The sequence below is a fragment of the Pongo abelii genome, chromosome 7 (genome assembly GCF_028885655.2).
Source record: "Pongo abelii isolate AG06213 chromosome 7, NHGRI_mPonAbe1-v2.0_pri, whole genome shotgun sequence".
NCBI lineage: Eukaryota > Metazoa > Chordata > Mammalia > Primates > Hominidae > Pongo > Pongo abelii.
The window spans coordinates 42,696,279-42,720,194 of record NC_071992.2 but is presented as its reverse complement, the minus strand read 5'-3'; the positions used below and the strand labels follow the sequence as shown (position 1 = coordinate 42,720,194).

Sequence of the window (23,916 nt, the reverse complement as noted above, 5' to 3'; positions counted from 1 at the left end):
AGGTTCTTCCCTGCAGAGGAGGCTGGACTGTGTGGTGACAGAACTACAGAATGACACTGACAGCTGCCTCTTAAGCCACTCACTGAATGATCTAATCTAATTTTACTGTTGGTAGCATTTGCAAAAAACAGTGATATTTGCTGAAGAAATACTACTATCATTAATTTGATTTAGGGTAGGAAAAAAATAAAGGCAGTTTATCATAGGGACTGGAAATCAGAAAAAGCATTTTTTAGAAAAAAATGCACATTTCCAAATAATCCCCACTGAGAGCAGATGTCGAAGCCTAGGAAATGTGTTTTGATTCTAGAATTAATCTGTTTGTTTATTTGGCCTATTGCTCTGTAGGCATTATTGGAAACCAGTTGACATTGAAATATGGGGCTGGTCTTAGAGTCCAGAGATCTGGTCTTTACCACTTCCTCTGCTGCTTATTAATCAAGGGACTCTACACTAGTGGGTTCATCTCCCTGGGCTTCAAGCTGCCTTATTGACCAGACAAGATCTCTGAGTAACTTAAGAAAACACAAGTAACAGACATAATAAACTGCATAATATCACACAACTTGGAAGAATTATTGTTGTGGATAAGAATGCCTTAGGTGAGAGAAACCACATACTTTAAAATGAATAAATTCTGGCTTTATTTCTCTATATCAAAAGCTCCCACATCCCTTGTGAGAATGAATTAAACTTCACTATCCTAAAGCCTAGAAAGCATTAAGCATGAGAGAAAAGGGAGAGAAAAGAGGAGAAAAGAAGGAAGGAAGAAAATAAAGAGCCAGGGGCTTGGGGAGGGAGCTTGATGGGGGATGCAGAGAGAGAGAGAGAGAGAGAGAGAAAGTATATGTGTGTGTGTGTGTGTATGTGTGCATTAGATATGTTGAGAGAGAGAGAGAGAGGAGTATATGTTGTCAGTTTGAATGGCAAAGAACCCTGTGGCTCCTTGGCAAATTGGAAGGGCCTAGAAGGCAGACAGGCAGGTGGGAATCTATCTCACTGCTGACGGTGTCACCCTCCTCTCCAGCTAATGACGCCCACCTGGTGGTCTGACAGAGCTTTGAGATCTGTCTGTGGATCTTGTCTTCTTGGTTGAAACACCTGCTCTCATCTCTGGAACAGTTGTTCCCAAAGTCTTTACTAATTTCCCAGGATGATGCAAATCCAGTCTGTCCTTGGAAGCTGGGGTGACCAATTTCAGTTTGCCTAGGACTTTCCTTGTTTTAGCCCCAAAAACCACAGGTCCTGGGAAACCCTTTCAGTCCCAGGAAAGCTAGGATGGTTGGGGCCATACTGAAAGCTGGAGTTAGGGTTTGGATGCTAGGATCAACAAGTCAGAGTAAAAGGTTTCCTGTTTGAAAGTAAATTTTCCAGAAGGATGTGCACTCTCTGCAACTTACAGATATAGGCCACCCCAGAAAATATAAGTTTGGGGGGGAATAATGGCTTTTAACATATTTAGTTGAATCCAAAAGAAGGAGAGAGACTGTGATATGTATGTACACTTTGACATGTTACCTTTCTGCAATTTAGCCACCAGGACCTTGTCAGGTACTGGCTTATATTTATATTGACTGGCACAGGACCTAGCTACCTAAGCTCTAAATGACACAATCTGGAAGAAACAAGAAAACTCTTGGTTACCATATTTCTTTACTCACTCATAGTGTAAAGAACATTTTATTTTTTCATTCATTCATTTATTCATCAAAAAGCATGAAATTTACACTATGTGTCTGTTGCATGCAAAGTGCTGGCGCCATGGAGTCAGGTTGTAGAATATGTTAGACAATTAGACAATGTAGACAATTACAGAATGAGGAAATTTTCTGATAGAGACTGATATGGTTTGGCTGTGTCCCCACCCAAATCTCATCTTGAATGGTAGTTCTCATAATCTCCATTTGTCGTGGGAGGGGAGACCCAGTGGGAGGTAATTGAATCATGAGGGTGGTTACCCCCACACTGCTGTTCTAGTGATAGTGAGTGAGTTCTCACAAGATCTGATGGCTTTATAAGGGGCCTTCCCCTCCTTTGCTCAGCATTTCTCCTTCCTGCTGCCATGTGAAGAAGGACGTGTTTTCTTCCCCTTCTGCCATGATTGTAAGTTTCCTGAAGCCTCCCCAGCCCTGTGGAACTTTGAGTTAATTAAACCTCTTTCCTTTGTAAATTACCCAGTCTCAGGTATGTCTTTATTAGTAGGATGAGAACAGACTAATATAGAGACACACACAGAAGCTGTGGAAATATTTTTGTCCTTAAATCAACTATGATTATTATGCCTGGAATAAATAAATGTAAGATGAATATACATATTTGTTTAGATTATTACTCAAGACAACATATCCAACAGGTGACAGCAGCTGATAACATACTCCTTGACAAACCTTGCACAAGGTAACTAAGAGTGATGTTGAAATTCGTTCCATGATGAGGTGATTCTTAGAAATCAAGTGTTGAAAACTGACTTGCTTCAATTAGCTCAAGCCTTAGAGGAGCTCGCATTGATTTTATTGAGTCTGAATCAACCATAGATCCATGATCTTTTGTTGAAAATATTTGGGGCTGATTGTATTTTGCAAATCAGAAATTGTAGGATTTGGGATGTATAATAAGGCACAGATACCACACATTGTGTTTATATGGAGATAGGACAGCAGTCCATGACCAAAGATATTAATAATTCTATTGCAATAGGTATGTATGTTTATACCAAATGTAAAGACTATAAATCATCTCATGTGACTTCAGGTCAGGTTTTGGTAATAAATGAATCTGAAAAACTTGAGTTTTGGGGGTTTTTGCATTTTTATGAAGTGAAACAGGGATTGTGAAGATGTGCTAGAAGAGAGCCAATGCAAAAGTATCTAATGGGAGCTTCTGTTCCAATTTCCCTTATACATACACACAGATGCGCATTCACACAGCTAAGGTTACAAGGTGGTATTTAAGAAATGCCAAATGAATTGTGCAGTGAGTAAATGCTTTATAAGCTTAGAGGAGGGAGAACTACTTCTTGCTTAGGTTGTTAAGGCCCCACAAAGCATATGGGATTCAGTAGCATCTCGTGGGACAGGTGCACGGCTATGTGGAGAGCCTGGTACAGGTCAGCACACCATTCTGGTCATGGCCTTGGGCAAAGGCTGGTGGGATAATAGCTTAATGTTCTCTTGAGTTTCTTCATGGGGAAAGGAATCAGAATTTCCATCTAATTTTACCAATATTAATTTATAATGTTAGCTACTATTTTAGAGATTCTTTTATGTTATGGTGAAATGGGAAAATTAATTGGGGTTTTAAAAAGGCAAGTAATTATTTCTTTCTGTCTCATGGATGATATGACATTTTGGCTATTGCCTACAGCAAAACTAGCTCCATTGCTGTTGGATGTATTATGCTGCTTTCTTTTATGTGAAGATCTAAGAAAGCTTCATTTTATAGTTATTTTCAAAGAAAATGTGGCAATATTTAGATCATTTGTTCTCAACATTGGCCGTGCTGTGGAAACACGAATCAGGCTGTGGGAGGAGGGAGGTTTTAAAAACATCCTGATGCTTGCTTCCCACCCCCAGAGTTTTTGATACAATTGATCTGGGGCACAGTCTGGACACAGAAATTTTTAAAGCCTGGTGAGTTTAATGTTGAAATTACTGGTTTCGATTAATTGACTTTTGGTTGAATCTATATAAAGAGCAGGTAAAGTAAATATTTAGTTAATATTTTTTGCAATTAGAATAAAAACAAACTATGAAATCAAAATAAAAATTAACTACATGTCAACTAAAGTGTTTTTTAAAGCATGTTTTTAAACCCAAAGATAATCTTTGCACCATTCTTCATTCATTTTATTGGAATAATACACTCTGCCAAAGCATGTAAGTGTTAGGGTTCATGTACACACACAGATTTATCATTAAAACCTGGAAACTGCTCTCCTCCCACATAATTTCTATATTTGGTATTGAATCAAAGCTGTACAAGGGACAGAGCTTCCACAATTTGTTCTGTCCACACCCTACGGGTTAGCTGCAAAGTATGTTAATTTTAAAAGAGATGGTGAGTCTGAATTTTTACCTTGAGGAAACCAGGGACATTAGAAATTTGCCAAAGGTCACACAGCTCACTGATGGTGGAGTCCCACCCAACCAGAGTTCTGTCTTTGATTCAAGGTTGTTTTTATGCTACTGCCTTTGCCTGCTTTTATAGGCACTAAAGGAATATAAGCTGGGTTGAAATGAGTGAAGACAGTTAAAACAGAAGCAAAAAAAAAAAACTCTTTAAACTTTCAGACTATGCACAAGATAGTGGAATTATTCAGAGGGAGAAGCTACATCAAATTACTTTCTTATGTGCAAGATAAGATTATCTTATTTGATGAATATTCTATTGTGCCTCACTCCTACCAGGATATGGTGTAGAAGGTATCAGTTGATAAAATCGACTGAAATGTTTTATAGGGCTTACTTTAAAGAAAAATAAATTATGCTTCAAGAGTCAACATTTATCATATTGTAGACATTTGATATGTTTTCCATTGCCATCAAAAACAATAGCTAGCTATAAATCCTCAGAAATTGATAAGGATTAGGGAAACTTTGAAAGTGAGATTCAATTACCTTCAGAAAAGTGGATAGAGATCTTTTCACATCCAGGTCAACTGCATATTTGTAGCTTTTATTTCTAAGTCATAGCAGAATGATACTGGATGGCTGCTGGAATGGCCCACATTTGAGCTTTATTTCTACATGGTGATACATGACCAAATCCTGCAATGAGGCTTTTAAGGGGCATACTGTTTGTGAGTCTCTGTAGAAATAACACCATTAAGTTTAATCTAAACTAGCTAAAGCTTCTCGATATGATGAAATCTCTGGATAAAGAAAAAAGAGCTTCTTAGAAATACTGTTATGATACAGGCATTACTTGAATTAAAATGTCATTTAACAAGTATTTGTTTCTATATAAGTTATTTAATAATAAAAAAAAAGTCCACCTAAAAGTTACCTGAAAGCTTGGGGAGTTGGTTAATTGGTTCCTTAACTTGTTATTGAGGTCTCGGACCTCAGCTTTTCCTTGGAACGACAACCCTAATGCTCGTTCGTGGTTTTGCGAGCTGCATCCCACATCTCAGAGACCAAGATCACACACAGGATGCTGCTATACTGCTTTAGGACTAATGGCCCATGTGAGAATTTACATATTGATTTCTTCTCCAAAATATTTGGATCGTAATATTTTTTCCAAAATTTAATGAAATCCTATATGAAATAGAAAGATGATGGATCTAGAAAAAATGTCCCTTTGCTTATTAAGAAGTATGAAAAGGATCCTTGGGAGGGTATTGAAGGGAACATTGGCTTTGGGAATTCCAGATTTCATTTTAGTCCTGTTTTTCCCATCACTAGATACTCACCTTCAGTAAGCCGCTGGCATTTCTGAAATCAATCTATCATCTGAGAAATGGGATAAAAGGCCAAGTCATAGTCCTTGTAAGGATGGAAGCAACTTGTATGTTGTAATACATAGAAAAGTTATTCTTACTTTCCATTAGTAAGCTCCTTTAAGTTAGGCTCTTTTTTGTTTGTTTGTTTTCTGGACCAGAAATAACCCTAAGCTCACAATAAAATGTGTTAATTTAATAGATGGAACAATGCAATCTCAAAATAGTGATACATGTCTATTCTGTTTAGATAAGTACACCTGATCTATAGTATTTTTCTTTTGGTTTTTAGAAAAACATTGTTATTTCAGCACCAACGTGAGCAGGTAGAGGTTGAAAACAGCCTATTACAATAAACCGAAGCAGCTGACAATAAAATTAGCATGACTTCCTCAATTAATACAACCCATGTTACCAAAAGATCAGTTTCTACCACTTAGCCAAATCCTTTATTGGTTAATTACATTTATAGCACACAAACATCCAATTCATTCATTCAGAATCTTTTAAGTCATGATTGTCCAATGTTTACTTCAAGTATTAGCTTTATTTTGACTGATAGGTCACTCCCTTACCTCTAAGAATTTATCTGTTTAGTTGCATTTTATCCAATATTTATTTTTAGTGTTTTACACACACAAAAATAATTGAAGGCAATTACAATAGGCTTATTGCATTATTAGTGATGCTAGAAAAATTAAGTTATTGCTCAAGTTTTACCTGGCTCATTGAGCTTGTCCACTGTATTTTACTACCTTTTTTTTTCTCTAAATGCCCATGTTAGAGCAGAATGCATTTTAAAAGTGAGTGGGAAAGGCCTTCAATAACCATGTTTTCAAAGCTATTCCAGGGAGCCAAATACTTAGAGCTACTGTCCATAGCTCCTGAGAGCCACAGTGGGAATAACTGAGAACTTATTTTTAAAAATCTTATTTTTCCCCTAAGGGATGGTCTCTTGAATTATCAGATTTTGATATAACAATATGCAAACTCTGATCTCAATACATTAAGAATTTTTATTTGTGTCCCAACTCAAAAATGAAAGCTGGCAGGGCTAATTTTCCTGCTGTCAATGAACTCTTGGGGATGTTTAAGCTCTAGAGTGAACAGGAGACTTTTGGTCTTTGGGTATTGAGGAAGAGTGGACTCAGTGTTGGACTAACGTGGCTGTGGTTCTCTGGTTGTTTCCTTTCACAGCAACACCCCTGAGCCCACTTAAGCCCCCACGGATGGACACTGCTCCGGTGGTCGCATCTCCCTATCAAAGAAGAGATTCAGACAGATACTGTGGGCTCTGTGCAGCCTGGTTTAATAACCCTCTGATGGCCCAGCAACATTATGATGGCAAGAAACACAAAAAGAATGCGGCAAGAGTTGCTTTGTTAGAACAACTGGGGACAACCCTGGATATGGGGGAACTGAGAGGTAAGGGCAGCTCTTCTCACTTCTGCCACAAAACTGGGCTTTCAGAGAAAAGATGGGGCTTTCACAAATCAGAATGATTCTTCTTCTTGCTTTAATTATTAAGGAAAAAGTGACACTCACCCAAAAGAAATGGACAAGAAAGGAAATGAGCAGAAGACTTGCTTTAGTTTAATTTTTATAATCTCCTTTGTTTCAAAGTGTTTGTTTTCATATTTTTATTGACTGCTTTTCAGACCAAAGGCACATTCATGAACCAGATTGTTTTCCTTCTGCTTTATCTTTAACTGTCTTCTTTACTGAATGCTTTTGTAGAGTAGCAGTGTTTAAAAAAAAAAAAAAAGATGCTAAATGGGAGGCTGAGGCGGGTGGATTGCTTGAGGTCAGGAGTTCAAGACCAGCCTGGCCAATATGGTGAAACCTCGTCTGTATTAAAATACAAAAATTAGTCGGGTGTGGCAGTGCGCACCTATAATCCCAGCTACTTGGGAGGCTGAGGCAGCAGAATCGCTTGAACCTGGGAGGCAGAAATTGCAGTGAGCTGAGATTGTGCCATTGCACTCCAGCCTGGGTAACAGAGTGAGACTCTGTCTCAAAAATTAAAAACAAAACAAAACAAAAAGGTGTTAAAAAGGCCGAATAGTATTATCTTACCTTAAACTTTTGTGCTTTTATAAATTTAGCCAAAACAAAGCAACAAATTGACTCAATTTAATGACTTGAAGCAAGCCCAAGTCCCTTTAATAAAATCTCCAGGAAATCACGGCAAGACAGGGCTGTGTGGCACTATGTAGTCAACACCTGTCTCCTCCGCACCATGCCCCTGCCCCAGACAGGGTTTTCTTGACAGCTAGATACCATGTATCATTTGAAGTTCATGTGAGGTTTCACAGAAGCTGCTGAATTTGGAAAACATAGCGTGAGGATTACTTCTGTGGATTCCTTAGGAAGCCATCAATCAATTTGTGGGACTAAATAGAATATTTTATCACTAGCAACCATTTAAGCATTTTTGATCACCTACATACTTTTGATCAGCTTGATGTTGGCGCATAGAAGTACAGCAAAATTGCATATTATATTTTCTGAGAAAATGCATTTTTCTCAGAAAAATAAAAATAATTCTGCAAGGGGTGCTACTGATACTATACTTCAGATATGGTGTGAGTTTGATGAGCTTTTGTGGGCAGGTCATTCATAACGGCTGTAAGCTATAGATAACAACATTTGCAAATCAATTTGGAGACGGCATCCTGGGTTTAAACGGGGTTCTGCATGCAGAGCCTACAATTCTAATTACTGTAATCTGGCTGTGAACCTCTAAGGGGGATAATTATAACAGAAAATGACTTGGAACATTTCTAGACAAAATAAGTAATATAAAAAGTCATGCTACAATGAGTTGAGAGGAGGGACAGGTCACTTCTCAATATGTTGGTTGCAGAAGATCTCACCAAGGGAATATACTTGATTTGGAACTAGAAAAGTGGGTGGCATTTTAGAAGGTGAGAAGGCATTCCATGTGAGCAGAATCACATATGCATGGGCAAAGGTCAGGAAACAAGCTAGAGACAGCTAAGAAGTCATCATGGAAGAATCTTATACTGCAGCATAGATTTAAAGTTGGCGATCCATGGCTATGTATATAGAGCTTGATTCGAGATTGATTTTTTCCAAAAGACCTGATTAAAAACAACAAGAAAAGAGCAAACATTAATAACACTTTATTTTTGTGTATGTGTTCTAGCTACAGAAAAGCAACTTGGGGCTTCCTATTTGAGTATGTTGGATAATCTCATTGCAGAAGCTTTTGAGTCAATGGTACCACTGCTTTTTGATGGAGGATTTCATATGTTTTCAGTCTATGTCTTGTTAAAGAAAATAGGCAGGGTCTCCCCATAGCTGAAGGCCTACCTGCAATGTCTGTGTTACTGGCAGATAACAAGTTGTCTCAGGGACTCCTTCCCGGCTGGGCACTGAAGGAGAAAAATAGGGCTTTATTTATGTTTGGTGCCAGATATTATGACTTGAAAAATTATTCCTAGAGCACATTCTTCCTGTCTATTTTGAATTATCAGTGCTGCATCTTTTATGTACAACTACATCTTAATGACTTGGGTGTCTGAATTCTGTAACATTTGAGCAGCTTGTCTTTCATACAGAAGACAAAAAGGCTGCTCTTTGACTTGATAACTCAATGTGACTGTGACTCAGTAGCCCATGGAATGCGATTAGCATTGAGCACAATGCCCTTGAAACCAACCTTTCCACACGCTCCAGGTGATGTCCTGATAGATATTTATTCAAGCATTAAATATTGCAAAAGCTTAAGAATAAAGTAACTATGGTAACCCAGCACTTTGAAACACACACACATGCCACACACACTCCCCTCTATTTCTGGAATGCTTCTAATGTATGATCAATCAATTAATAAAGGCAAAAATGCTAATAAATATAGGCATATCCATGAATTTAATAAAATGATATCAGGCAGCTGAAGCATGATATAGCAATATAACAGGATGGTAGGCTTTTTCTCTTTCTCTCATAGCACTTCTCACATTTTTAAACACTGTCTTGTTTACTTTTTTTGTATTTTCTTTCTCTCTACTTACTTTATAGATTATTAGCACCTTAAAAGCAGGCATTTATGTCTGGTTTGCTCATTTATATGTTCAAAACACCTAGAGTAGTGGTAGACACATAATAGTTACTCAATAGTTGCTGAACGAATGAATGAATGAACAGAGAATGCCCTAAAACAAAATCACCTGAAATCTTACATTCTTAACATGGCAATCATTTTCATTTCTAGAAGGATTCTGATTTAATATTTTTTATAAGAAACTATTTCTAATTTTGTTTTAATTTTTTTAAATGATGCATATTTTATGTATAGTGAAATGCAGAGATATTACATGTTACAGTTCTATGAGTTTTGACAGTGCAAACGTCTGTGTAACCCACAGCCCTATTAAGATACATAACTTTTCCATCATGGGAAAATTCCCATGTCAACTCCAACCCTCCATTCCAGAGAACCACTTTTCTAATTTTTTCATCATAGATTAGTTTTGCTTGTTCTAAAACTCCATATAAGTGGAATCATAAAATATGTATTTCTTATGTGTCTGGCTTATTTTGGATCACACATTGTTTATGAAATTTATCCATTTATAGCATATAAAGCAAAGTAGTACCTTTTTTTATTACCGAGTAGTATTCTATAGGCACAAATACCACAGTTTGTCTATCCGCTCTATTCGTTGATGACCTTTGGATTATTTTGGTGCTATTTTAGATAAAGCTTTCATGAACATTACTGCACAAGACTTTTTTTTGGTCAACGTATATTTTACTTCTCTTGGTAAATAGGCATAGGATTGCCGGGTCATAAGTTGCATGTGTTTTTAACTATATAAGAGACTGCCAAAATCTAAAATAGTTGCATTATTTTGCACTTCAAAAAGCCAACATATAAAAATTCCATAGCCTCACCAACATCCGTTCATGTCAGTCTTTTAAATTTTAGCCATTTTAGTGCATATAGGAGGGTATTTCATGATGCCTTTAATTTGTATTTCCACATTGACTAATGATGTTAAGTACTTTTTTTTTTTTTTTTTTTTTTTTTTTTTGAGACAGAGTCTTTCTCTGTTGCCAGGTTGGAGTGCAGTGGCAAGATCTCAGCTCACTGCAACCTCTGCCTCCCAGGTTCAAGAAATTCTCCTGCCTCAGCCTCCCAAATAGCTGGGACTACAGGTGTGTGCCACCACGCCCAGCTAATTTTCGTATTTTTAGTAGAGATGGGGTTTCACCATGTTGGTCAGGATGGTCTTGATCTCTTGACCTTGTGATCCGCCCACCTTGGCCTCTCAAAGTGCTGGGATTACAGGCGTGAGCCACCGCACCCTGCTGTCAAGTACTTTTTAAATGTGCTTATTGGTCATTTGTGTATCTTCCTTTGTGAAGTGTCTATGTCTTTTATCTATATTTAAAAATTTGTTTTTTGCCTTTTATTAATGAGATGAGGTAGAAGGCTTTCACATATTATGGATTCACACTCTTTGCTGAATATATGCATTATGAATATTTTCTCCTAGTTTGTGACTTGGCTATTAATTTTCTTAAGCCTTTCAATGAGCAGGCATTTTTACATTTTGGGAGACTAACTTAACTTTTTAATTCTTTTATAATCATTGCTTTTTGTGTCTTACCTAAAAAAATCTTTGCCTGTACCAAGATATTCTTGTATGTTTTCTTCTACAAATTTCATAGTTTTAACTTTTACATGTAGGATTATGATGTATCTGAAATTAATTTTTGTGTACAGTATGAAGTAAAGACCTGCACATTGTGCACATGTACCATAAAGTGTAAAGTATAATAATAATAATAATAATAATAAAATAAATAAATTAAAAAAATTATTTCATTTTTATATATTTACACAGTTGTTACAGAAAGTTGCAGAAAATATTTACTTTTCCTCACTGAATTGCCATGAATGACCTTTATTGAACATCTATTGATTGTGTGAGTCTATATCTGGACAATTTATTCTGTTCCATGGATCTCTTTGTCTTTATACCAGCACTACACTGTAATGATTTTTCAGCATTCTAGAAGTCTCGAAATGAGGTAGTGCAAGTTCTCCAACTTTCTTCTTCTTTCTCAAGATTATTTGGCTGTTCTAAATCCTTTAAATGTCTACATAAATTTTAGAATCAATCTTGCATAAAAGCATTGTTGGAATGTTGAATGGGATTGAATTCAGTCTGTAGACCAATTTGGGAATAATTTATTTAAATTCTTCAAACTATTGAGTCTTCCAATCCATGAACATCCTCTATCTCTCTCTTCATTTATGTTTAAGTTGTATAGGCAATGTTTTGTGGTTTTCAGTGTAAAGGTTTTGCACATCATTTATTAAATGTGTCGCCAAGTACAATTGACTCTTGAACAACACAAGGATCAGGGGCACCAACCCCCTACACGGTTGAAAATCTGCAAATAACTTTTGACTTCTCAAAAACTTAACTACTAATAGCCTACTGTTGACTGGAAGCCTTACCAATAACATAGTTGATTAACACATTTTGTGGGTTATACATACTTTATACTGTAATTTTACAATAAAGTAACATAAATAAAATGTTATTAAGAAAATCATCAGGAAGAGAAAATATATTTACTATTTGTTAAGTGGAAGTACTCATCATCTTCATGTTGAGTAGGTGGAGTGGGATGAAGAGGAGGGGTTGGTTCTGCTTCTTAGGGGTGGCAGAGGCAAAAGTGGTGGAGAAGGTGAAAGAAGAGGCAGAGAGTCAGGCACTCTCAGTGTAACTTTATGAAATACATCATCATTTATCTGACTTTTTTGCTTTTTCATTTCTCTAAAATGTTTCTCTACAGTACCAGTCTTTCCATTGCTTGCTTTTATTTCAGTATCTGTATCATATAAGGGCCTGTGTCATAAAAGAAGTCAAAAAGCAGTCTTGAATCATTGGACCCCTTCTGCCAGATTGTCTAACATCGACTTGTTTTCTGGCACTGCTTCTTCTACATCCTCTTCCCCATCATCTGGCACTGGCTCAGACACACTCACTTCCATCAAGTTGTCTTCTGTTAATTCCTCTGGTGTAGTGTCTGTTAGGCCTTAGATTCCAAACTTTCATAATGTTTTCTCTATCAGAGTTCTCTTCCATAGTGTCCACAGTCCTGTCCATAGAGTACTGTGTGTAATGAGCCTTAAAGTTCCTGACCCCCCTGACCTATGGGCTGAATTATATACATTGTGTTTAGTCGGGGGTAAACCACTTTGACACCTTCAATGTTGAATTTATGGGGTTCTAGGTAGTCAAGGGCATTGTCCAATATTAAAAAAAAAAAAAAAAACGCACTTTAAAAGGCAGTTCCTTACTGGCAAGGTACTTCCTAATTTCAGGGACAAAGCATCGATGGAGCCAATCCAGAAAAATGGTTGTTGTTGTCCAGGACTTCTTGTACAGCCAAAAGACTGGCAGCTGGTGTTTATATTTTCCTTTCAAGTCGAGTGGGGAAGGTGAGTAGCAGCTTTATAGATAAGGGCAGTCCTGATCATAAACCTGACTGCATTTGCACAAAACAGTAGAGTTAGCCTATCCCTTCCTGCCTTAAACCCCGATGCTTGCCTCTCTTCCTTACTAATAAGTGTTCTTAGTGGCATTTTTTTTTCCCTAGAATAGGGCATTTTTTTCTGCATTAAAAGCCCATTCAGAAGGATGATTTTCTCTTTTTACTTTTTTCTTTTTCTTTTTTCTTTGAGACAAAGTCTCGCTCTGTCACCAGGCTAGAGTGCAGTGGCATTATCTTGGCTCACTGCAACCTCCGTCTCCTGGGTTCAAGCAATTCTCCTGCCTCAGCCTCTGGAGTAGCTGGGACTACAGGTGCGGGGCACCATGACTGGTTAATTTTTGTATTTTTGGTAGAGATGGGGTTTCCCAATGTTGACCAGGCTGGTTCCAATCCTGATCTCAAGTGATCCTCCTGCCTCGACCTTCCAAAGTTCTGGGATTGCAGACATGAGCCACTGCGCCCAGCCACTCCTCAATAGTTTTCTTAATGATGCCTGGGAACTCTTCTGCTGCTTCTTTGTTGGCAGAAGCTGCTCCTCCTATTATCGAACCTTCCCTTGCTGGCATTAACTTCTCCAGCTTTAGATCCTTCACCTTCCTTTTGCTTGAAGTTGTCATACAATGAATTCACTTTTTCTCGAATCATATTAGGTATGCCTTTCCTATAGCAATCCTGCACTCGCATAAAAGCTACATTTTCAATATGAGGCCAAAAGTATTTCTCTTAAAGTTCAAGGTTTTTATGCCTGCTGATGTATAGCAACAAGTTCATACATTTCTTTTTCTTGTTTTTTTTTTGTTGTTGTTTATTTTTTTTAAACAATGGATCTTATGCTGGATTCATTTATCTTGAAGTGGCAGGCAACCAATCTGAAGATCTCCATCCATAGTATATATCAAACAATTCAACTTGTTCTTGTAGTCATGAGTTTCCTGTGCTTCTTAAGAGCACTTCCAGCATCATAAGTTACACTTAGTGTAGATCCCATGGTGTTATTCAAGGTTTCCAGCATTGCATTAAACATGATGAAAAATACATGAGAACCTCGAGAGATCACTTTTTACTGCAGTACACAATTTACTGGGGAGACAAACTGCTTACGTGGAGATGATTAGCATCACATGGCATTGTAAGTGAATCCTCACAATACTTGCGCTCATTGCAACAGGAGATGGTTATGAAATTATTGCAGGACTGGGCTGGGCACGGTGGCTCACACCTGTAATCCCAGCACTTTGGGAGGCCGAGGTGGGTGGATCACGAGGTCAGGAGGTCGAGACCATCCTGATTAACACTGTGAAACCCTGTCTCTACTAAAAATACAAAAATAAGCCGGGCGTGGTGGCGGGCGCCTATAGTCCCAGCTACTCGGGAGGTTGAGGCAGGAGAATGGTGTGAACCTGGGAGGCGGAGCTTGCAGTGAGCAGATATTGCACCACTGCACTCCAGCCTGGGCAACAGAGCGAGACTCTGTCTCAAAAAAAAAAAAAAAAAAAAAGAAATTATTGCAGGCCAGTGTTTACTACCTTAACTTTATGCAGCTATGATTTAATACTGCGTCTTTACATTTCTTTACATTTCTCTTGACTACAAATGGCACCATGCATGCAGTCTGTGTATATGTGTGAAAGTTTTGATAACTTTCAACTTTTAATAATAGATTTGTGTATATTTTATAATAGTAAATATAAAATAGACTAGTATCTGCATATATTTTAGGCATTCATGACATACCTAATTTTTATTAATTTTTTGATATTTCTAGGCTTTGTGGTTCTCTGCTTTCTCATATTATTGCAAATCTCCAGATATTTTTCTGATATATTGATTGAAAAAAATGTGTGTATAAATAGAACCATGCAGTTCAAACTTGTGTTGTTTGAAAGTCAACTAAATTTTGTGTTGTTTAACCCTAGTATACATTGTATTGTATTTTTGAAATTTTATTTTGTGTGTTTTATTTTTTGTGTTGCTGATATATAGAAAATGAAATTGAATTTTGTTCATTGGCCTTGATTCCTGTGACTTCCACGTGACTTTCTACTTGTTATTAGTATACACTTTAATGGTGTAAATAATTTCCTCCTTTTGTATTTTTTAATTTTCACATTAATCATTGGGAACTCTGTGAAACTCTGTTATTCTTGCCTTTGCTTCAAGTAGCAAATCAAATTTTTAAAAATAAAATTATTTTTGTAGATTAACAAAGAATTGTAAATGAGGTTGGCCTAGATGGTTATGAATATGCATGCATAACTTGATTACTGACTCAACTTTAGTGTTATTTGTTCCAGAAAAAGATGATACCTGTCTCTACTTCCAAGTTTTAAGTTAATAAGAAAAAAGTCTTATCTTCCTGAATATGTAATGTAATGTAGAAAACAAAGGAAGTTATTGAGTTATGGAATTATAAAGTTCAATGGTTAGAAAGTACTTTAGAGGTTTTCTTTATAGATTAAATTCTTCTTGCCAGTATAAAACACAGATAGAAAGCAGTTTCTTACTTAGAAACAGCGGCAATGTAAATTATAAAATTATGGCTAGGTTAAGATAGAATATTCATTTTGCAGACCTTTATCATTTATTCTTTTAAATACTTTAGGATGGAAAAATGCACAGTTATTTTATTGTTGCAGAGGAAACGAGACTATTCTATTGTAATTCTCATCTGAAGACACAGAACAAAAGAATTCATTAAAAAATTTAATAATGTTTCCAAGAACCGTAAGCTGAGCTGTGCTGGAAAAGACAGTCAATATCATTGAATTATATCCCTTCTTTTTACAGAGAATGATTCTGAGGCCCAGAGACGTGAAGTGACTGTCCCCTTCTAAGTCAGGGCTAGACCCACGGCTCCTCACTGAGGGTGTCACAGTTTCTGGTGATTCATCATTGACCACCCAGAATCCTGAGTAATTAACTCTTTTGTTTAAACAGTTGAGTTTGGGAGACTTAAATATTTTTCGTGTAGAAAACTTGCTTTGAACTGAAGTATAGAATAAGCACAGACAACTCTGAGTTTTCTGGGAATGGATTATTTGCAACACGAATTATGTACCTTTAACAAAGGACTTTCCCCCCGCATTCATGACTCCATCTCAGCTGGAGTGAATATAGCCGTGCAAAGAACTGTAGTCACTATTCATGGGGGCCTGGGGGAGAGAGGCAAAGTTCTAGAAAGAGAAGACATACTGCTGGAGAGGCCCCTAGAATGTACAATATCTCCCCCTGTAATGCACCTGCTGCCTCTGTGTGTGGAAATGGGGGTGGATTGCAAGAGGATGCAGGCAGCTTATCTAGGACTTCAAATCATGAAAGTAGTACATGCGACAGAGGAACAGATTTGCCTCAAGATTAGCAGAACCTGGTGGTTGAGAGGGCTTTACATTTTTTGTTTTGTGTGTGTGTGTGTGTGTTTGTTGTTGTTTGTTTTTTTGAGACAGTCTTGCTCTGTCACCCAGCCTGGAGTGCAGTGGCGCAATCTCAGCTCACTGCAACCTCCACCTCTCAGGTTCAAGTGATTCTCCTGCCTCAGACTCCTGAGTAGTTGGAATTACAAGTGCCCACCACCAAGCCTGGCTAGGGCTTTACATTTTGAATTATTTCTGCTTTGAGCTTTCAAGTGACAGAGGATTAACTGCTTCATATTTTCTTCCAATGAACCTTGGCATGGCCTTTGTCCACATCTCAGGCAGTGGACATCTTAGTCATGTCAATGTGGTGACACTCTTCTACCTTCAGGTACCCAAGTTACCTGTGCATGGGCACTCAGGCTGTGGGTCTGCTCCAAGACCAATGAAAGAAAAGACATTCTAGGTAAATATCAATAGTAATAATAATTTAAAAAAAGTTTTATAAGGTAACCAATGCAACTATTGCTGTGCATTAATTACCTCCAAACTTAGTGGCTTACAAAAACAAATGACACTTCTCATCTCTCACAGTTTCCATGAGGGGATTTGGGAGTGGCTTGGCTCAGTGATTCTGCCTTGAGTTTCTTCATAATATTGTAGCAGAGACATCAACCAGGGCTGCTGTCATCTGAAAGCTTGAACGAGGCTGGAGGGTCTACTCCTAAAGCCAGCTCATTGCATTCTGGGTAATAGAATAGTGGTTGCCAGGCATTGCAGAGAGCAGGACAGATTGATGATAATGGGGTATTGGAAGCATAATGGAAATTATACTTGGATCATGGTGGTGGCAACCTGGATTTATGGTTTTGTCAAAATCTGAATAGCTATGCACCAAGAAGGGAGCAGTGTGTACACTTAAAAAGCTAAGTAGAAGAAGAGAGAAGAGGCAGCTCACTCACACACCTGGCTTATTGGTGAGAGGCCTTCGTTTGTCTCCTTGTGGGCCTCTCCCTGGGGTTTCGAACGTACTGGTGTTGTGTTCACTGGCTTTCTACAGAGTGAGTGACCCAAGGCAGCATCTGGAGGAAGCTCCCCTTTCTATTACACTTGAAGGTCTCTGAGCACCACTTCCACTCATTCTATTTGTCAGAACTTCTTCATATCACCCACAGTACCCAAAACAAGGTGTTGCTGATAGAAGTCCTGGAGGATCGGTCTCCCTCCTGTCACCCAGTGGAAAAACTATGCTCCACATTCTCCACTGTCTGTGGTACAGTCAGAATTATGGGTCTCAAACCCATGATTCAACATTTTCAAGAACTGAATACTTGATAGAAACTAGTGTCAATTAATATGTACTTTGATTACATTTAATCAATTAAAATAAAAGCATTAGTTCTCTTTATACTAATATTTTCAATCTCTGAAAGCTGTATGTATTGTATCTAGTTAAGAATCAGCAGAAAATAGGACCTTTAAACAGATACGATAATTATAGAACACAATTCTAAATTAAATGTTAGTGAAGAGGTGCCAGAGAAAATACTCAGCTTAGATTACACCTGGTTATTTTTGCATTATTATTTTTAATGTGTTTTGACACCTCAGCTGTTCTATGTAGACTCACTCTGATCTTCAGATCCCACATTTTGGATTAGATAATTAAACTGCTTAAATGGCTCTTGTTCCTGTCATATTATTGGGGTAGGAATGAAGTGGGAAAATAGTGTGATATAGAAGAGATAATTTTAGTTCTCTTATTTTGCCATTCATTCATTCACTCACTTATTCAAACACACTAAGTTCCTGTTATGTGAGAGGCCCTGTGCTTGAATTTATAAGGGAATGTGACTCATCCTCTAATCTCAAAGGGTTTGAAGTCTGAAGAAGGGATGGGGGAGAAGATAATATCTTTATTGAAATAAACATAACACAAAATGTGAAAAAAAAGCTTAGGAGCCCTCCAACCACAATGCTTTGGGAATGGAGAACACAGAAAAAACAACTTCCAACTTGAAGTTAGCATTGAGATATGTAGAAGTTGGAGGCTAGTTTCCCTAGAGTGGAGAGATCACATGACTACAGGCCAGAGAGATGGGGAAGGGGGATCATAACTAGCACTCAGGTCAGATGGGACCTTGGGTTAGATGAAGGTAAGAGAAGGCTGAGAAGACAGATTGGAACCAAATTGTAAATGGCTTTGCATGTCAGGCAAAGCGGAACTGTATTTGGTGGCCACTGATGTGTTTTTGAGTAGAGAGATGAATACTTGACAGTAGAGGATGTGATCATTGGAATGAGGAGATTCTGAAACCAAGGAAACCAAATCGAATTCATGCGGAGGCCTGCTGAGGGCCTGGAGGAGACCGAGGCAGAGGTCAAGGAAGAGGGGTCAAGGGGGAGAAGTGGAACAAGTGAAAGATATATTTCTTGGTGCACTATTCAGAGTGCTCTCCCAGTTAGCAAAATGAAAATGAGCCTGTACATTAGAATTCTCAGAGACACCTTGGCAAGGTCAATGTTTCCTATTGGGAACTCCAATAGGAAAAACAGAAATGTAATGAGTAACATGAGTAATAATTTAGATTTCTGTTCAGTCTCAAATCCAACAAGAAATGTAATTGATGAACATTCTCAGTCGTGTATTTACATACTGTAGGGGCATTCTTCCTTCAGCTGGGATGGGTTTTGCCTGTTATTGTTATTAATGAAGCTAATAAATGGAACACTCTCTAAAGACGCTTGGTTAACTCTTCCATCGTCACTGACTAGGTTACAAAAGAGACGACAGCTTGGCTTCTAAAATGAAATCAATTTTGCACTACTGCGTCCATTTATGCACTGTGGGCAAACTCAAGCAGGAAATTAGAAACCTATCCGGATTTTAAATATTAGAGTCAGCTACTACATGGGAAACAGCCCTACATTTGAAATATGGAAATACTGTTTTCTGTTATTAGATGTTGACCAAGAAAAGGGCGAAAGCAACAACAAAACACCCCTACTCATATCCAAAGTACTTACCTGGGCAGGGCATGGTGGCTTATGTTTAGAATCCCAGCAATTTGGGAGGCCAAGGTGGGAGGACTGCTTGAGCATGGGAATTCGAGATCAACCTGGGCAACATAGTGAAGCCCCACCTGTATAAAAAATAAAAAAATTAGCCAGGCGTGGTGGTGCACACCTGTGGTCCCAGCTACACGGGAGGTTGAGCTGGGAGAATCACTTGAGGCTGTGATGCAGAGATTACAGTGAGTCATGATTGCACCATTGCACTCCAGCCTGGATGACAGAGTGAGACCCTGTCTCAAAAAAAAAAAAAAAAACTTAACCTGTTCTTTAGTTACCAATTTTGGCTACACTGAAGAAGCTGACAATATCATGTGAAACTGCTCACCAATTCATTTTTCTCCTCAGTGCTCTAAGACCCTCCCTTCCTGGGTGTTGACTAAAGATCTCTATTGTTTACTTTAAGCTCAAGAACGGGTGTAGTATTTTGCAGGAGCTCAGCATAGTGGTTTCATAAGGTTCTAGGAAGATGTATCCATTATGTTGCCTCTAAAAAGCTGTGGGCTTTTTTGTGGCCCACATTCATTTGACAAAACAAGAGATGCTTGCAAAAAGATGCAAAATCAGGAGAAACCTGTCCTAGAACAAATGGGAAACTATTTTGTTTGTTTCTAAAATTATAACTTTAACTCCATAGAAAAAAGTAGCCTTAAGTGTCTTTTATTTTAAAGCTGCTGCAGATGGACCTAATTTTCTGCAGTAGACGGGATTCTCTAACTGATTGTGAACTGAGATTATGGTATAAGAAACAAATGTCAGGTTTACTCAAAGTAGAACATACCTATTGATGTATTTGCTTACTATCTCATTTTGACTAATATTTAATAAACACTGGCTGGGCATGATGGCTGATGCCGGTAATCCCAGCACTTTGGCAGGGCAAGGCAGGTGGATTGCTTGAGGTCAAGAGTTCAAGACCAGCCTGGCCAACATGGTGAAACCCCATTTCTACGAAAAATACAAAAATTAGCCGGGTGTAGTGTGCATGTCTATAGTCCCAGCTAGTCAGGAGGCTGAGACAAAAGAATCTCTTGAACCTGGGAGGCGGAGTTTGCAGTGAGCCATGATTGTGCCACTGCACTCCCGCCTGGGCAACAGAGCAAGACTCCGTATCAGAAAAAAAAAAAGCCAGATTTACTCCAAGTAGAACATACTTATTGATGTATCTGTTTACTATCTCATTTTGAGTAATATTTAATAAGCACCTACTGTTTAACAGACATGTGATAAACCCTGGAATACCAAGATGCCATTGTCCTGATATCTAAAAAACGACATGCTTTCTCTTTTAAAAGTCCATATCATTGTGATTTCTGAGGCAAATAAAATACCGTGAAGAGCTTTTAACCTGAAGATGTCTGGTATGTTTTGTGTATATAAAAGCATAGAGATAAGGTAAAGAAAGAAATGAACAAAAACTGAGCTCATTCAGTACTCTACAATTTGCTTTTCAAATAGATTCTGCTGTTGGCCATTATCATCTTATGTGAATGTTTCCCCAAGAAAATGGGGATTTTATAGTTGAGGTTGAGGTGAGGGAGGAAACAGCAGGTGTCCTGATAAATTGTGTCTGAAACCTTTGTATGGCTTTATACCCAGGACCAAAACTGCTACCTGAAAATGGAGAAATTCAATTCTATGGTGCTTTGCTACAATGGAGTCACCTGAGAGAAAGAGCTCTTCATTTGTCCATCCATGAGTCACTCAACAAATGCCTATTAGGTGGTTATTATTTAACAGGCACTATACCCAGTACTGAAGATATAATAATGAAATAGGGATGGTTCTTTCCTTCAGGAAATGTCTAAGCTAGCAGGTAATGCAAGCAATCTAACATTATTTGAAGGATGCTTTTTAGATCCTCAAATGATTTGCATATCTTTACTGTAAGAATAGGAAAACTTCCTTTAAAATCTTGAAAAAGCCACTTCAACTTAAAAATACACAACTAAAGATTTCTTTACAAATATTGCTGCTGGTGGTTTGCTGCCAATAGAAGTGTTACTTACCAAAACACATCTTTATTTAGAAGGTGAGTATGATGTCTACATTAGATAAGTGGGTTCCTAGACCCGAATAATAAACAAAACTATGCAATAACTTGAATTTGGAACCTATTTTTACAAAGTATGACAAATAATATGTTTATTGAAATAGCTAATGGGCCAGTGGCATGGTAGCACAGCTTTTCACAGATACCAGCTGGCAAACTGTTAAATGATTTGCAGTGAGTTATCAAGCCTTGCTGTTTTGTAAATAAGAGTCTTGATTTCTTTTGCAGTTATATGTAAAAGAAAGGCATCTATCACTCAATATAAACCCTATTGCAGGAAGTATAGTTTTACAAAGTCCTAGTGAATCAGTAAGGTTCAGTGTAGTGGAGCCAGGGTCATAAGCCCTAAATCTGAGTCCTGTTTTTTCTACTAAGTAACTGTGAGACCTTGATGAATTGCTTCATCTTTCTGGGCCTCAGTCTCCTCTCAGAAACGAAGGTGTTGGGATAGGTGATCTCTTCTAGCATTGTTGTCCATCTAGTTTCCTTCTAGGTCAGTCTGTACCACAGAGGAACAATATATTGTGAGTCTGTGAACTTGGATTGTGAATAATTGCACCTCCAGAATATGTGAGATATCAGATTGTTCAAGCTTATGTTTAATGATGCACTGACCCTACCTTGGGACCACAAAAAAAGGTTTATTTTGTCCCCTCTCCATTCTGTTTGACCACTCCTGGACTTCTGCATCCAGGGGCAATGCAGGGACTCAAGGCAGCTATACGTTCATAGCAAAAAGCTTTTTATTATGATTTGACTTGAGTCTGGACAAACAGTATCTTGACTTGTGGCCCTAAGCAAAACAACATATGAGGAACTTTGGAGGTGTCTCAACACACTCCCTCATACCTAAAACTTGCTCTCTACCCTCAAGGGGCAATGTCTACTAAATTTGTTGACTCCTGCCCTCATCTCGTTTCCGTTTCATAACCTCCTTCACTTTAAAGTGCACACTTAGGAGTTTTATATTTTCAGCTTTTAGATGTAAAGGTTCTTTAGTGGAGCTGTCAGTGGTCTTGGCCTCTGCAGCACATGCACACACTCGTGTACCCACCCATGATTCCTGATTATATATGTTGTTTCTAATTGTCACTCATATTTTCCAAGTGTGGTTACCATGTGAATGGAAGTCACTATTGCTGCAACCACATCTTGGGGACCCATTTCTACTGATGCTACAGTAATCAGACCAACCCTTCTACAGATAATATCTGTAAACTCTGGAGAAAATATAAAAATCATCTACTTGAAGACAATGGGGAGCAATCAAAACCAGGCAGAAACTGGAGGGAGGTGAACATTTGGAATAAGGAAAGAACATTGAGTGAGTTTTCCAATTTTTGTGGCTATTTTCCTCAGGGCTGATCCCAGTCAGCAGCAAGCAGGCTGGCTGGAATGTAGGTAAAAATCCACAGTCTTACTGGCTTGAAGACCAAAGGAGAGAGCTCTGGGGAACCATAGCACTGGAAAGTAAAGCAAAAAATTCAAGAAAAGGGAAAATCAGAGTTGTGTGTGTGTGTGTGTCTGTGTGTGTGTGTGTGTCTAACGCTGCTTAAACCTGTCCTTGATAACTAAACGATGTACCCATGGAGCCAACTCCAGACATCCCAGCTCAAGCTAAAAGTACTAAGCAGAAATTTCAGTCGCTTCACACACACCTCCCAACCCCCCATGCCCCATCCCAATTCCCACATCACCACCACCACACACACATCACAGGGCAACAGAATTTGGAGTTTGACTTCAGCTAAGTTTGTTGCCGGCTTTCAAAATCAATGTTCTGGAGGAATATAACAGAATCCAGAGTTTATACAATGTATCATTCATAATATTCAGATGCAGTTTTAAATTAATATGCATAGGAGGAACTAGGAAATGTGACTCATGCTCAAGAGAACAAGCAATCAATAGAGACTAATACTGAGATAATCCAGCTAATAGAATGCAAGGATTTAAAAGTAGCTATTATAATTATGCTCAAGGATATAAAGGAAAGTATACTTACAGTGAGTTAGGCAATAGAACATTGATCAGCAATAGAAACAAAAAGAGCCAAGAGAATCTGAAAAATAAAATATTCAAAGTGAAAAATATACTGGCTGAGTTTATAACATGAATTGGTTTTAAAGAGAGTGAACTTGAAATTAAATAGGTACTATCGAATCTTAAGAACACAGAGAAAAATATTTTTAAAAATTAAAACACAGTATGTGGGACAACATCAAAAGTCTTTCATATGTGAAAGAAACACATTTGCATGTTTAAGAAGCTCATGAATCCTAAGTAAGATAAATATAAAGAAAACTACACCTAAAATTATTACATACATTAATACCTCACTTAACGTCTTCAAAAAGTTCTTGGAAACTGAGACTTTAAGTGAAAGCCCTACAGCAAGTCCTCAAAGAAGATCATTTTGTTCAACTCTGTTTTGTTGATGAGAAAAAAATCGTTTCTTT

General features: G+C 37.9%; 1 protein-coding gene and 1 long non-coding RNA gene across 5 annotated transcripts in view; one reads left to right on the top strand and one right to left on the bottom strand.

Annotated features, from left to right (window-relative positions):
• ZMAT4 (zinc finger matrin-type 4) overlaps window positions 1–23,916 on the top strand; it is a 372,149-nt gene that overhangs the window by 227,358 nt on the left and 120,875 nt on the right. For 2 of the 4 annotated variants that reach the window (XM_054561500.2, XM_054561501.1), the window contains exons 5-6: window positions 6,638–6,865; window positions 12,813–13,683. The exons of 1 other annotated variant lie outside the window; for it this stretch is intronic. In XM_054561500.2, the coding sequence (XP_054417475.1) occupies window positions 6,638–6,865; window positions 12,813–12,937 (353 nt within the window). In that variant the 3' untranslated portion in view covers window positions 12,938–13,683. Of the gene's footprint in view, window positions 1–6,637; window positions 6,866–12,812; window positions 13,684–23,916 lie in introns of those variants that run through there. One more of the 4 variants, XM_002819032.5, reaches the window with a different exon arrangement.
• LOC129060960 (uncharacterized) lies at window positions 7,014–17,076 on the bottom strand. The gene is made up of 3 exons (XR_008527870.1): window positions 16,876–17,076; window positions 8,777–8,838; window positions 7,014–8,544 (listed from the first exon to the last, which is right to left on the bottom strand). It is a non-coding gene; the product is annotated as an uncharacterized LOC129060960 (long non-coding RNA).